At 30.5% G+C, this 13135-nt stretch overlaps 2 protein-coding genes across 2 annotated transcripts; one reads left to right on the top strand and one right to left on the bottom strand.

Moving 5' to 3' along the window:
- Window positions 1-705: 705 nt before the first annotated feature.
- Window positions 706-2511, bottom strand: LOC108812722 (protein ASPARTIC PROTEASE IN GUARD CELL 1). Its single transcript, XM_018585059.2, has one exon. It carries the CDS (start codon window positions 2415-2417, stop codon window positions 900-902), a length of 1518 nt encoding a protein of 505 aa, XP_018440561.2. The 5' UTR covers window positions 2418-2511; the 3' UTR covers window positions 706-899.
- A 7938-nt stretch (window positions 2512-10449) lies between these two features.
- LOC108811085 (small polypeptide DEVIL 7) lies at window positions 10450-10916 on the top strand. The gene has a single exon (XM_018583140.2). It carries the CDS (start codon window positions 10527-10529, stop codon window positions 10698-10700), a length of 174 nt encoding a protein of 57 aa, XP_018438642.1. The 5' UTR covers window positions 10450-10526; the 3' UTR covers window positions 10701-10916.
- The last annotated feature ends 2219 nt before the right edge of the window (window positions 10917-13135 follow it).

Here is a 13135-nt window from a genome sequence, read left to right on the forward strand (position 1 = left end):
TTTGCTTACGGCAAAACACGTGGCTCTGTGCTGTCTCGTGGAGATGTGTCATTTATCATTTGGGCTTTTATGGTTGGGCTGTATGATGTGCCCTTCTTTTATATTTTCGTTTGGGCCTTGTCTTGTTAGGTCTCTTTGTACCGGGTTGACAAAAAAAAAAAAAAAAGACTAGCCAACTAACTCGCCCGTGACTTCGTATATGCACATGTCTTACTCTATAGTGTCACTAAAATGGCTAAGCAAAATAAACCACCCTCGTCTATCGTACCAAGACGTGGCTTTCTGCATGTAATCTTACGCACAAATAATCGCATAATTTTTCAAACTTTTGTTTAATTTCGTACGAGCCAAAATAAAAAAAAGTATCGTAATTTTTTTTCAAATTATTAATACTAGTATATAAGTTTGTCTATTTAATCGACAATCAGTCCAGTGATTGATTAGATTCTCTGATTCACTCACAGTTCCATGAAAATTTACCTCTTTTCACATTTTTAGCAAAAATAAAAAAACTTTTCACATTCGAGCCAGAAAAAAAAGAGCTTTAAGTTCACATTGATTGCTTCACACAGTTGGTAGATTCAGACAACAGTTTAAAATATAAAAGATAGGGGCCACAACAAAAGTTTTTGAAGACTTTTCTTTTGTTACTAATTGACATGCTTCCAATTGACATGCTCTCTCTTTCTCACGAAGACAACAAAGTATCAGACAATAACTAAAAAGCATCTCGCTCAGACAACATTTTCAAATTTATAACAATTAACTACTGATTAATTAAAAAGATTCACACTTAAGATTTTGTAATCCATATTAAAGAAACAAAGAACAAATAAGAGTTTTACTGATAGAACTGTAAAACTACTAATCATCATCGTCATCATCATCCACTTTCCTTTTTAGCATTGATTCGCTGACAACCCGATAAGATTATTCGCCAGATCGTAAGTGATACGCGTCCCTTGCTGCTGCACGTTCCCTATGATCGACAACGAAGACGACGTCGGAGCAAAAGCAAAGCAGAACGTCCCCGCATCATCAACAGGGATCAAGTAGTTCTTCGCCGGCAGATCGATCGACTTACCTCCGGTGAAATGAAACGCCACCGTGGGGACTTTCACGGTGGAGAGAGACGAGAAGTCGTAGCACGTGTCGAAGAGCGAGATGCTCGACTCCCCCCTCTTGAGGTTCGAGGTGAGCTTCACGAACGCGTCGCGAAGCGAGTTGTAGGCCTGAGTCTGGAGACGAGTCACGGCGGTTCCGCAGTCGAGGATCACTCCTCCGGCGCCGGAAGCGTCGACGGCGAAGACCGACGAAGGGATGGAGACTTGCTGACCGCCGACGGTGAACCCGCTGAGTCCGACGTAGTAGAAGGTGTCGATCTTGCTGTTGCGGAGAAGCGGAGCCGTCGCATCTGAAGCGGCGGCTCCGCCTCGGACCGAGTTGAAGTCGAGACTTGAGGACTTCCCCGAGTCTCGATCAACTAAACAATATGAGAACGACGTCGCTTTGATCTGATTAGTCATAGACAAAGCTCCACCTCCTAAACCGAGTAAACCGGCCGCTCCAGTGAAAAGACCTTCGTTATCATGCCCACACCCCAAAGCGACGTCGTTCACTTTACCGTTGGTACCAAACGTCACCGTATCGGTGGCGTAGTCTCCAACGGTGAAAGATCCGTCTCCGTAACTAACTTGGTAGAGGCACTTGTCGGAGCGGCAGGCGGAGATTTCTAGAGAACCGCACTGGGGAGCGGAGCAGGGGAGAGACTTGAACGTGGAGGAGGAAGCCGGGTCGAAAACCGGGTCGGATTGTTGGTAGCAGTCAGAGCAAGGCTGGCACTGGATCCAGTTGATGTCGCTTCCGGTGTCGAGCACCATGAACATCTCCTTCGCCGGAGTTCCGACTCCGATGCGGGAGAAGTACTCGCCGCTTCCTTGGCTGGCTCCGGAGACGACGGGGGTGGTCAGATCCTCGGGTCGGTATGATGAGGTGTCGTCGTTGTAGACGGGTTTGAGTTCGGATCTGTCGATGTCCTCGACGGCGAACCGGATCTTGGTGAAGATTCCGGCGACTCGGGATGAGTCTCGCTCGATTCGGCTCAGTACTAGGCTCTTGTAGTCCTTGTGCTGCGATGCGGTGAGTGTGTCTCGGGAGTGGAGCTCGAGAGATAGTGGGGAGGACGAGTTGAGGAAAACCGGGTCGGATTCGGGTATGGTGGTGGTGGTGGTGGTGAGTGAGGAAACAGTCGGGTCGAGTGAGATGATGTGTTGGGTTTGCTGGAGAGATGAGACGACGTCGAGGACTGTGGTTTCATGTGGAGTTAGTAGAGAGCGAGATGAAGCATGGGTGGTGGTGGTGAGGAGAAGAGAGAGAGTGACGGCGGAGAGGAGAGAGAAAACTCGCGGTAAAGCCATTCTTTCCGGAGAATATAGCGAGTTAAAGTGGAAGAGGAAAGAAAGAAGAAATGTTTTACTTATAGGAAAATGAAATAAAAGTTGCGGAGAGAGTCACGCCAGAATTGCTGTGGTTATAAAAGCGACGTCAATAATCTAATATCGATGTAACTATTTGGGAGTTCACATTATCACTTTTTATATAATTTTGAAAATCATAAATATGAATGTTAGTATATCATACGATCCCAACATAATACTAATACTTAAAACAATAATGCATAGTTGAGTATAATTGTACTGTGTAGAATTTAACACAAATTACAGCAACTAAGTGTACGGACATGTGTAGTAAGTAGGTGCTAGTTGATAGGGATTGGACCTGTCCTAGAGATGTGTGTGACTACGTGTAGTTAATATATTTTTTGGTCAAGTAATTAATACTCCCTCCGTTTCATATTAAGTGTCGTTTTAGAGAATTTTTTTCGTTGCAAAATAAGTGTCATTTTAGAATTTCAATGCAAAATTTATTAACTTTATTCTCCATTCTATTTTTCTATTGGTTGAATTGTATCGGTAATGATGTTTTTATATTGAAAATATGCAAAATTAAATGTTTTCTTAATCCGTGTGCACAAATCTAAAACGACACTTATAATGAAACAGAGAGAGTATTTATTTACTTTTATTTTTGGTCAAGTAATTAATATTTATTTATTTGTACATAACTTCGATTAAAACACTGGCTTTTAAATATTAGCCATCAATGGCTTTGATCTCTCTGGACTCTACTAAGAATTGGTGTTCTTCAAAAAAGAAAAAAGTACTAAGAATTCAATATGTTGGGTGGAGGAGTGAATCTAGATTAGGTTGAAATGGTAGTCAATGAGAGAAGTGGGTAAGTTGTTAATTTCGTTAGACGAGAGTTGGGTTTATTTCGCTTTCCCTGAATTAATGGTAACGTACCCTTTTTTGGCCTTGGTTGTTGCGTTTCATTTATTTCTTTGTTTCATCTTATTATATCCATTTTCTCTAACCCACTTTACTTTTTCCCTAAACATGATTAATGCATTAAATCAGTAACGGTTCTCTTATTATATACTTATATGATATGGAATCACTTTTAAGTTCTATACAACTTTAAGAACATTATAATGAAGACGCAATTATAAAAGTTTTTCCCTTTGTCAAAGGCAAGGTTGCAAAGAAAAGAAACGAACAGACAGTATAATTGATGCTTCAGTTAGAGCGACTGTGCCATTATACTTGGCATGCGAAGAGAAATAAGTATGGATATAAAAATTGTATAAAACATTTTGTTTTCTCGCACCTACGCTCGTACCAAAATAGAACAACCGTTTTCTACTAGATTTTGTTTACTTGTTTCAATTATTTTTCTTGTCATGTTTGGTTGATTGAATAACTTCTTTGATTTTACGAAATATTTGTAGAATCCTGACTACACTGGTTTTAGTTTCTTGATGATTGCAAACGAGCAAGAGAATGGAATTATTTTTGTATGGGCCTGATAATGGGTTATGGCAGCGTAAATAAAATTGTTTTGTATAGGCCTGATATGGGCTACGGCCGAGATCTAAAGAGCTCAAGATCGACATCTGAGTAAATTGTAATTCTAAGGAAGGAGAAGAAGAAAGCGAGGAAATGGCGTTGAGCTCGCTGACATGGGGTTATGCATGGATCATAGCTGGAACACTTGTCGGCGGGACTCTCCGTTTCTATGTAATGCTCCGCATAAATGGGTTTCTATAAAGCCAGTATGGCAAGAAAAAAAAAGAAGATAAATAGATAGGAAAATAGCTAGGAAAAAGCCCCAGTCTCACAAATTAAGGTTGTTTTTAATACTAGCTTCAAATGAAAAAAAAAGTTTCTAGTGCAGAGCAGCCAACACAACAGACAAGGGATGTCTTGTCTGCATGGACTTCACGTGCACGGTGCATCCCCTACGCATTGCCCTTTAGTGTATTAATATAGGATCCTAATCAAGTTTGTTTACTACGTTCTCATTGATGATGAAAAAGATGTGATGGATTAGACATTTCACTTCCAGTGTTTGGAAATATATAAAGTTCTCACATGTGATTTCCCACTTTTTCTGGAAAATGAAACCCACTAATTTTAACTTTTTTTAAAAATAATTTAGTTGAACAAAAAACTAGAGATTTTGAATTCATAATCCCAATAGATGTAAACCTCGTTTTTCGATTATTCTCTGTTAGATTTACCAAATGCAAACTATTATTATCAATACTATTAAAACTGATATAATACATTCTCCCGCTGGTATGACTATGATGAAGTGGTAGGTAAAATCTGAAAATGTGTTGCAACATTTATTTCGGGATTCAGTCTCTCTTGAAATAAAATCAGTCATACATAAAATTTGAGGTTTTGTTTTAAATTATATTTTGGTAACAGGTGTTTCGGCTGCCTCTAGCCATTAGTCGGAAAATTTTCCAACCTCCATTTAATCAGTGTGGCAACCAATTTATTCTTTAGTACTAAATACCTTTTCCCGATCTGATCAAATCATATGATAGGACATATATACATGTATAAATATAAGAAAATATATACCACATTCAATGAAGACTAGCGGACAAGCTTATATAAGCTTATATAGTATTCAGAATCTACTTCATATGTTAATTATGTATCACTGATTTGACTATTGGAATCCAAATCTATTTTAGTTTTGATTAAGTTCTTGTTGTAAAAAAAAAAAAATTATCTCGTGTTACCACACACAAAATCATTTACTATAGGTATAAGTACATTTATTATAGGTATAAATATTTTATCTCGTGTTACCACACAAAAAATATTTTCTCTCGTGTTACCACACACAAAATCATTTTTCCCTGTGTTTCTGTTGTTCTTGTCTTTCTTTATCTTTTGTGCTCTCTCTTCCTCTGTTTCCCCCTGTAATAAGTTGTTCAACAACAACACCGTAATCTTCATTCAGAAAATGGTAAGCTTAACATGTTATCAAAAAAAAAAAGTACAGTATAACTCTCCCAAATTTGTGACAAGTTAAAGTCATCAGTCGGCGGCTTACGGACATGGGCCGAGGGTGCTTTTGCACTAGGTCTTTTTTTTGTTATTTTTGTTCAAAAAATTAAGATGCTAATTTGTTTTAAAATATATACAGTAGGGTTCTAGTTTCCAAATTACAATAATACAACCACAGTTTGAGAGAGTTTTGTTATCAGCAGCACAAAGCCTATAAATTGAATGAGCCGGACCTGGTTAGAGTACTAACATGTAGATTACACAATCAGAAAACGGTATTTTGTGTGGACGTCCTCATTTCTAATTTAAGGTAATTGTGAGGCTATGCAATTTTACAAGTTTATTCAATATTCTATGCTTTTTTTTCTTTCGTGTTGAAAGAACTGATAAAATTTGGTCAAATCTCTCATTTTTCCTCTCTCTTCCAGTGAAAACATACATTTAAAAAAAGAATCACCAACATAGAATCACCAAATGCTTCACATGAAAAAGAAAAACATGATTACATGTTTGTTTAGACTAAGCGGTGTGGTCATTGTAAACATTTTAGTCACTAAGACCATCTCCAATGTATTTCTCTATTTTTATCTCTAAAATAGAGGATCTCTAAAATAGAGATGTGTTTCTCTCCAATGTACTCCTCTATTTTTTTATCTCTAAAAAATAATATTCTCAAAAGTAACTATTTTTATTTTACAACAAATATCTTTTATTTTTAAAAGTTGCAAATCGACCCTATTTAATTTTACTTTTATAAGATTTTCATACATTTTGAACTTTGTTTAAACAAAAGTTTCACTAAAAAGATTGTTAGGTAAATCAAAAGTATCATTTTATGTTCATAAAAACTGTATTTTCTTATAAAAATAATTATTTTTAATATAATTATAAAAGTTTAAAAATTAAAGGACTGTTTTGAAATAAAAAAAGGTATGTCTCTATAATAGAGGAATGCTATTTTTTTCTCTATTTATAGAGGTGAAAATAACATTCCTCTATTATAGAGGTGGATATAGCAATGAGTTAGAACAATTTTTATTCTATTATAACATTTGGAGGTGAATATAGCAATTGATTGGAGATGCTCTAAGAAGAAGCATATATGCACCCCCAGCAATAGTATTAAACAGGGTGGAAGCATCTATTATTAAAAGAGAAGTACACATATAGAATATCCCTTAGTTTTCAATGTTATTTACATTTCCATGCCACTGACATTAAATAATACTTCATATTGTAACGCTTTGTCTTTTCCATTTTAATTAATATGTTTTCCAAAATTAAATTTGAATTAAATACACAATTAAATAATACTTCATATTTTAATGCTTTGTCTTTTCCACTTACATTAATGTGTTTTTTAAAATTAAATTTGAATTAAATAAACTTCATTAACTTCTTAACTAAATAAGTGTCAAATTCAAAAATACATTTTTATTGGAACTAAAACTAGATAATATTATCAAAAAACGTATTATCAAAAATAACTTCTTAACGAAAAACGTATTATCAAATTTGAACTAAAACTAGATAATATCCAAACGGATTTACCATTTTTGTATCTACAAAACCATAACCAAACTTTATCCGAACGAAATATTTCGGATATTCGAATATATTTAAATCATATTTATATACTTCAATATATTAGCTATTTTCGAGTTAATATCCAAGATATAAGCTATTTGAAATATAAAAAATAGTCGAAATATAAAAAATAGTCAAAAGTAAACATCTAAAGTAGATAAACAATGATTAAAACACCAAAATACTTAAAATATATATTTATTCTTCATCCAAATATTCAAGTTAAACCTATTTTTATTTTATTTTAATTTAGGTACTTTAGCTTACATTACTCAAATTTGCATGTTATATTTTTTAGATTTAAGGATATTTAAAGATATATAACTTTTGAAATTTTTTAAATAATTTAAACGGGTTATCAAACTCGCAAAGATCCGAATCAAACCGGAACTAAAGTTTATAAATACCCGAATAAAGCTAAAATCTTTAAACACAAAATCTCAAACTCGAATAAATTTTACCTGAATTCGAGTGGATATCCAAATACCGACCCCTAACTTAGTCAATATAAAACGATCAAATATTATAAATATATTATTTAGTATAAATAAATAAAAACTAAAAGGAAAATTAATACACGTGCGGTCGCACGGTGATTAAAATCACACGTTTATCTTAAAGAGAAATGTGATTCGTAAGTCGGATAATCCCAAATTAATATTCTTACCAAAACCCACAAAAATCTCATAACCCAATAACAGTGTATATTGTATATTATATATACAATATAGATTATATACATACACTAATATTGCACCGCCAAAAAACTTGTGGATAAAGTAACTATACTGTATATGTCACTACTTTTCTATTAATTATTTAGTGGCGTCAACTACAACAATTTACATGCGAAGTGCATCTGTGTTTCAATAAGAAAACAAAAAGCCTGTGATTGTGAACATTTTGCTTTTAGAGGGCCGTGGCGATTTACTTGAAAAGAGCTGTCCACACAGTAAAGAAGACTGATTTGACCTGAAATCTCGTCATGTATCTATATTATTAAAATAGAAGTACATTTTAAAATTAACCCTAAGACTTACAAAATAATTACAACCTAATGCCACTGAAGTAATTAATAAACCTAATTTAAAATTTTTTGCTTTTTCCTAATTTAATTCATAATTTCCTAAATTGATTCCACAACAAATTCATGATAAATCTTAAATTTAATGCACATTAATACTATAAACAAGTAAATAACTTATTTCCATAATTATTTAATACATTTTAATTTAAAAATATATATTATACCATTAGTATAAAGAATGAATTTAAAGAGAAAGCAAATATTTATACGGAAAAGAATATTTATACGGTCACGGGTCAAGCTATAGAAATAAACAATAACATCGCAAAATTATTTTTCTTTAACAAATTTATTTTAATAGAAACTATATTTCAAAATATGTTTATATATATTATCTATTTATAATTTTATTTTATTTTTTTAAAGATACTAAGATTTTGGAACTAGAAAAAAGTATGACCCACCCTTATATTATTTGGCTAAGAAATTTAAAATTTATATCAAAATATTTTATTAAACTTATATTTTTAATTTTTATTATAACTGTAAATATTAATTTAATCTAAATTTATATTTAAATATTAAAAATACATATAATTTAATATAAACAAAAAACTAAAAATATAAAATAAATACCCGCTCAGTCGGGCGGATCAAGATCTAGTCTAATCTATTAAAAGAGGAGTACAAATTTAAAATAACCCTTAATTTTACACAATATTTACAACTCAATGCCATTAAGAATTAAATAAATTTATCTTGAAATAATAATTGTCTCTTTCAAGTAGTAAATAATTTCCTAAAATAACTGTAACTATAAAGATTTCAGCAACAATAACGAATGTTTAATTTTCCTCACCTTAAATTTTTCCAAACATTTCGGCAACTACACATTATTATGCATAATTATTTCAGGAAATAAATGAGTGTAATTAATCTACACCATAAGGTTTTATACTATATTATATTCATTTTTTATCAAACATCTTGACCTTTAAAAAGACAGTTGTCTACGATATATTATTACTCAGATTCTGCTTAAGACATTTAATTATAGTTTTTAGTTGTCCACCATACAAATTTAGGAATATTCAAATTTAATTTTTTCAAAGGTTTAATAAAGACACGGTCTATATTTTTTTACACCATATAAACTATTTATTACATGTTTACAAACATATAAAATATGTTAAATGCTTTAACCAATAAACATTTAAAGAGTATATCAATATACTATCAAAACATGAATTTTTTTATCTACTTGCAAATAGTTTATGTTGGACTATTACATTAATTTAATTTCCTATTATTTCTCCTACAACTAACTTAGTTATATTAAATTTATATCACATCTGACTAATTATTTTAATATTTTCAAAATAAGATATCTAAAAAGATAATATATTTTCTAAGATTACATTTTGATAATATATTTTAATATTTTTTATTTAAATTTAAAATATACATTTATTTAATATTTAATTTTAAAATAAGAAAAGTCATAACTAATATTAACTATAACTAAAAACGAATTATTGATTCATTTTCATTTATATAATATGAAATAATATTTCATAATCAATCTATATAACATATAAATAAAATATAAAATAATTTATTCATATATTATTATATTTATTAATATAAGATTTGTTTATATGATACACTGTGATATAATAGACGATTAAATCATAAAATAAAATTACTTTAAAGTAATAAATAAAATTGTTATGTTTTAAAAGGTTGTATTAACAATTATGTAATACAGTTTAATTTACAAATATATATATTATACCATTAGTACAGAGAGAAAATTTAAAGTGAAAGAAAATATTTATACGGTCACAACTCTAGAAATAAACAAAAATAGCGCAAGATTTTTTTTAACAAATTTATTTTAATAAAATAAATATATTTATATATTTTATGTATTTATAAATTTATTTTTTGTTTTTGAGGGATTTTTGTTATAACTGCAAAAATTAATTTTTAAGTTAAATATATATTTAAATATTACTAATACATTTAATATTAAAAACTAAAAACATAATATAACTACCCGCCCGGTCGGGCGGGTCAAGATCTAGTTTGTATTATTAGATGACATGCAAGAGATTAAATTCCAAGTTTCATAATAGCTGGAGTTAGGTACATTTCTTTTGAAAGTTATAGTAGTTTACGTTCTTGGTGAATCTACCTATGATGGATCTTAGAACTTAAAGGAGACATGAAAACATCAAATCAAATGTTTTCAACCATAATGGGAAGCTACTTGGTCACACTCCACAAGTGGTCTTTGTTTTTGGGTTGTTTCATTGAAGGGTCCCGAAGCAATGGTGGGGATACTTTCTCATTATCTCTTTCTGTAGCTCTCACTCCATTCACTATAAACAAAGAATCTTCACTACTTCCTTTTGAAATACCCTTTAAACATAACACAAGCATCAGTGTCCACCATTAGTCATATAATAACAAAAACGTATTATATGGAAACACAGCAAACAACGAGGGAGAAGTCGAAGGAGGAGGCAGTGAAGAAATGGGAGAAGAAGAAGAAGTGTTCTTCACCAAAAGGAGTTGGGAAGGTTCTGAACAAGAAGAAAGGAAAATTCTACCTTATTGGGAAATGTATTACTATGCTTCTTTGTTCACACGAGTGATCGTAATGATCATTATCACCCACAGTACGTAGTACATATATGTGTGTATGTGCAGATAATGATAAAGGTCTGAAAAAATTGAGAGAGCTCATATATTTACATCTTTACCTTTCTCTTCTTTGTAAAAGTTTGCATATTACCTCTTTCGGTGTTCTTTCATTCTATGCAGTTGTTGAGAGCTAGTTGTTAAACTTTAGGGACTAAATACAATTTTAAATAAACATAATAAATTTTATTTTTAAGAAATTTAAAGCTCTACGTACATTACTTATTAAATTTTTGTTTTTAACAATTTCAAAGTTTATTAAATTACTTCTTAAAATTTCAGAGGTTCTATATATTAATGTTTTACTTATCTATACCTATAACCGGTCATGCAATAGTCAATACTATCTAAATTATTAAAACTGAAGTACAATTAGTACTTAACCCTTAGTCTTCCTAAATAATTACGTATCTATACCATTAAATTAATATTTTTATTTTTAAATAAATTAAATCAAAATTAACCAAACCGTTGAGTCACTATTTTTATATGCTAAGAACAAACTTATCAGACACGTAAATTTAGTGGAGGATAATAATTACATTGCCATATATTCACTTTTCGAGATTATTCCTAAATATTCTTAAACTTTCTAGCGTAAAGAATATGCTTAGTAAAATCTTAACATTGCAAAATTTTTAACCTCAAATTACGGTACAAGGAAAATATTGCCATATCAGTTTAATTTCAAAATATCTAACAAGGAAGATATACCCTATTTATAATCTCTCCATATCTGACAATTAAATTCAACAATAAAAGTTACCTACACTTTTTCGCCATATCAATATATATATATATAGCTATTCCAATTACTTCCCATTGATGTTTTAAAATCACAAAATAATGTCGTTTAGTAAAAGTTCTACACCTCTTAAGTACGTTAAATCTTACAAGACTGGATGGCAGTACACATGAAGTTATTTGATTCGCGAAATCAGAACACCAGTTATGGGGGTCCGGGGAGTGTCTCTTGAGTGCATTCTCCCAAAAGAAACAATGAGTGCATTTTTTTGATTAACGTCAGGAGTCTATTGTAACACTAGACTAGATTTTGACCCGCCCTACAAAGGGCGGGTAATTTTTTTGCTTTTAAAAAAATTAATATTTGTTTTTCAGTAATCATATTTGTTTTTTTATAATCATATCTGTGTTTTTAATCATATTTGTGTTTAATATTAATTTAGTTTAATATAATTATATTAAATTAAATATGTCAAATTACATAACTATACGCTTGTTCTATACGCATTTCAGAAATTATTTTTAAACTTTAAAAGAACGGATATATTTTTTGTTTTAAATTTTTTTCTTTGAGCAATTTATTTTTATAATCATATTTTTGTTTGATATTAACTAAATTTAATATAATTTTTGGTAAGTTGCATAACTATAAACTTGTCCATATACAATTCAGAAGTTATTTATAAACTTTGTTTATAAAGTTCGCAACATATTCTATTTTTCTGGAGTTACCAAATATAATAGTCAACAATATTCGAACCCAGAAACCTAACTCGGAATCAACACGAAAATCAAAGTCTCATATTCTATTAGACATTACATATATACTCAAACGGTTCTTAAAGTGTTTTTTTTCTGAAAACCAATATTAAATCCAATCCGCAGTGAAACCGAACAAAATTTTGAAAATGTTTTTAAAAACTAATTTTTAATGTATATATATATATAATATATATATATATATGTGTGTGTGTGTGTGTGTGTGTAAATGGGTTATATGGTCTTCATTAACGTCAAATAAAATCACATTTGATAAATATTTTTTATCGAATGATCTATAAAAAATGTGTTAAGGTAAATGAATTTATATGAATATTTACTTTTATTTAAAAGTAAACTTAAACCCCGTTAAACTATATTTAATCATGTGCTTTGTTTATTGATAAACTTAATGTCTATATAAAATATTTAATAAATTCAAGTATCGTTCAATAAATCCTATTTTTGGGCGATACATAAGTAATGTTGTTCTAGTGTAAATTTGTTTTAGTAACCCGTAAAATATTGTAGGGCAGATACAAAATGATGGATTAAAATATACCAATCCTTTTAATGGTGGGTATATTTTCTGTTTTATATTTTTCGAAATTTAATTTTATATTTTTGTGTTTTTAGTCATATTTCTATTTTTATTGTATAATATTTTTTTAAATGATTATTATAGGTTTAGTAATTGTATTAAGATATTTTAGATCACACCTATATCAATAGATTATGTTTATGTTTTAATAGTATTGATTTTTAATCATATTTGTGTTTTTAGGTAAATAATATTTCTTTCAAATGACTAATAAGAGATTTTAATAATTATATTAAATAGTTGGATCGCACATATATTTATAGATCATGTTTCTATTTTAATAGT

This window comes from Raphanus sativus, chromosome 6, assembly GCF_000801105.2.
Source record: "Raphanus sativus cultivar WK10039 chromosome 6, ASM80110v3, whole genome shotgun sequence".
In the NCBI taxonomy this organism is placed as follows: Eukaryota; Viridiplantae; Streptophyta; class Magnoliopsida; order Brassicales; family Brassicaceae; genus Raphanus; species Raphanus sativus.